The sequence below is a fragment of the Ceratosolen solmsi genome, unplaced genomic scaffold, assembly GCF_000503995.2.
Source record: "Ceratosolen solmsi marchali unplaced genomic scaffold, CerSol_1.0 scaffold10, whole genome shotgun sequence".
NCBI classification, from domain to species: Eukaryota; Metazoa; Arthropoda; class Insecta; order Hymenoptera; family Agaonidae; genus Ceratosolen; species Ceratosolen solmsi.
This window is the reverse complement of record NW_011948412.1, coordinates 4,463,313-4,466,755: the sequence shown is the minus strand read 5'-3', so window position 1 is coordinate 4,466,755 and position 3,443 is coordinate 4,463,313. Positions and strand designations below refer to the sequence as shown.

The 3,443-nt window shown below is 33.5% G+C and overlaps 1 protein-coding gene across 1 annotated transcript in view; it reads left to right on the top strand.

Moving 5' to 3' along the window:
- LOC105367707 (Wnt oncogene analog 6) overlaps nucleotides 1-3,443 on the top strand; it is a 46,192-nt gene that overhangs the window by 17,539 nt on the left and 25,210 nt on the right. The window contains 1 exon segment of the mRNA XM_011506479.1: nucleotides 1-66. This exon segment is cut by the window's left edge and continues 10 nt beyond it. Coding sequence (XP_011504781.1) covers nucleotides 1-66 — 66 coding nt within the window.

The following is a 3,443-nucleotide window of genomic DNA, read 5'->3' as shown; positions in this document are numbered from 1 at the left end:
AGTTCCGGAACCGTAGGTGGAACTGTACGACTTTTAAGAGGTCTCTAAAGAAGATTATATTACGTGGTGAGTTTTTTTTTGCCCATTTTGTTTTTCGAATATGTATTATCAATGAGGGTGAAATATTATATGATGTAAAATATATATTATTTTTACGTTATCCCAATTGCCGCTTAACTATTGTTACAATCACTTGGGATATTATAAACATATTACATGTCGCGCGATTCTTACAAAAAAATATCTCGATTACCGGCTAACAATTAACCGCATAATTTTTAATTGAAAAGTTTTTGAAAACTTTCTTAAATAAGATCTCGATTAATATATTCTCTAGTCTGGATCTAATCAATATTCTTCAGCACTCTGAATTGTATATTATAAAGCTGAAATATATCAACTGATATATGAGATTCGTAATCCAGTTGCATGAAAAATAATAAATTACGACGTAATGTTTTACATATTACATATGACAAGAGCTAATAATCATATTTCAAGGTAATCGCGCATTATAACTCATTTATACGAAACTATGACGATCGGCTTTATTTCGATAATTTAAGATCCCCCCATTTGAGTTTCGAGTGATACAGTAGATTTTTTCTAACATAATACAAACCCAAGCGCCATTAATTTTGCTTTATAATACGAGTAATTAATGGCTTGCTCTGCTACCACAATATTATTATTAATATTATGAATTATCATTTCTCATCAAAATTAGTATTACTTCATTTTTATTTCATTATAAATATGCAGCTAAAGATAATTTTATGCCTTTCAATCGTAATAATTTTCACCCTTCCTTTCGCCCTATTTATTCCTTTAAACAAACTACGCTTTCTTTCTTTTAATTGCTTGCTACACAATAATTCCGATTTTAATTCCCATGTTATTGAAATTGTATTTTAAGCGTAATAGCTCTGCTTATACACGATGCTTTTAAAACAATATAATATCGTATGGAAGAAAATTGTTAAACATAAAATTTCCATAAGTCGACTGCTCATTAATACGAGCGGTAGCGCTCAACTATTTCTTAAATAAAATGTTTTGCAACAAACTTTGCCTATTTCTGTATAACGTCACGTAATTCTAGAATTTTTATATTTATTTAATGTAAAAGTCGAAACAAATGTACAACATATAGTTTAAATAGAATTAATTAAAAATTTAATATTTAATTGCAGATCTGCATACATTTTTCACAAAATTCATTATAGTTCTGGCTATTTTAAATATAATTATATTTTAATAATATGATTTCACTGATGATTTTATCGATAAAATGCCAATTTATCTTTAAGTATATCAAATATTTACTTACCAATAACGTAAAAAATCTATAATTGTATAAAAAGTTCCTTTTCTCCAAGCATATTATGGCTTTTAAAACATTCTCGTAACGTATATATCCATCCTTACGCAACAAAGCTTGTAAACTACTTACTTCCAGGCTCAGAATAACCTGGTATTGTTAACAAAAGCTGCTAGAGCAAACCTTTCATAAAAAGCCTGAAATTCCCACGAAAACGTTAGCACATAAGGCGTCCATATAAATGCGGCTTTTCGAGAGACCGATACCCTGAATAGGTATTAACTACGTTTCTAGTAGAACTTCCGTCTGGTCATGAGGCTCTATTTTGAGCTTCCTTTCGCTAGTCCTCTAAAAAGGGTAGGGGGATGGATGGGGCGGGGGGGGGGGGGGTGGGGGGGGGGGGGGGGAGGGGGGGGGGGGGGGGTGGGGGGGGTTGGGGGGGGGGGGGAAGGGACAATATAGAGATTACAAAGCGAGAGCTCGTCATTAAATGTGGCAATTAGATACTGAGCGATGTAGATGGCTAACTGCTATTCTACAATGATCGCTTCATTCGCTTGATGATACATTGGGAGATCTAAAGTCTCCTCCGGGTTTCTTTTATGCGCCCCTCGTGTAAATTATCGTGGAACGTGTTGATTCCAAAGGATATCTTACTACAATATTTGTACATAATAAGCACCCGTGTTTACAGTAAATTCTTCATCATATTATTTATATAAATAATGTAAATAAACATTTCAAACTTATATAGTCAATTGATTTCACGCCGAACAACAATTTAGTTAATTATTTGTCGTGTACATAAATTTTATGAAGATAATATTTTGGTATAAAATTCGTGGCGAAGCATATTATGGGCGAGACATAATGTACAGACTAATGTTACAAGTGGATAGGATGAAAATTATTCAAATAAGCTTAAAAAATCCATGTTATCAAATGACTGTTATTAATAAAATTCTTGAAAATTATTGTCGAGTATTACGATAAAATCAGGCATTTATTTAATATGTCTTAATGATATATTTAACAGTAAATTGATAAATATTTTAGTTTTATAACTAATTTAATTGATATACCTACACTTACATATATATATATGTATATTATATAAATTGCTACTATCCGTTTCTTAGAGAACTATTATTTCCATTTCATTAATTTACAACTGCGCTTGAACGCGTATCTCTTCTTAATCTAATGTAGTAAAACGGTTACTTTAAAAGGTTTAATCGGAAGTAAAAATAAAAAAAAAAAAAAATAAAAAAAAAAGCAAAAATTTTCGGCAATATACTTTGATATTTAGCTTGAAAAAGTACTTTTAGAATTATCATTGCGAATAGAGACAATTATTCTTTATAAAACAAAGTCTTGCATACCACGATAAGAAATGTACTTGTGAATTATTAGAGAATTTCAGTAACGGTTCGGTTCCATATGAATGCAACACGATTCCGCAATTACTAAAAGCATATTTCAAATTCCAACACAATCGTTATAACTGGCCATATTCTGTGTTCGAAAAAAAGACTCAAAGATTACAAGATGGAAAAATTGGAGAGAAACGCCGATGAATAGAGACAAACAAATTATACGGCATACGGTTTGTGCAAAAATATCCAAGAAGAATCGGTTGGTGAATTGCCAGTTGATCCTCGGGCATGGGTTAGTCCGCGCTTCCAGGATTCGCTCACTCGCCGTACGTCTTATCTCGACCGGATTAAGAGGTAGCGAAAATAAATTTTAATTTGGTCCTCGAAAATTCCTTCTTTTCTCATACACGCACACACACGTAGTGAGCGATATCTGTCTCTCTCTCTCTCTCTCTCTCTCTCTCTCTCTCTCTCTGTTAAGAGTTGGTTGAAGAGACTCACTTAACCGACCACAGTATTAATTCCAGCTGATCGAGCGCGACAACTAAATCGAAGACAGCGTGTCCAATAGGCCATGTGTAAGTTTATGCGCGCTCGCACGCACACGCACGCGCGTATATGCGTGTACGCGCCCGAACCCCGTAGCCGTTATCAGATCTCGGTGCCTTTTGGTAGCCTGACAGATTGACACTGTCCGTCGGATATTAGTGGCAATATGTTCTCTTAATTGAAGTTCCTCCCTCTCT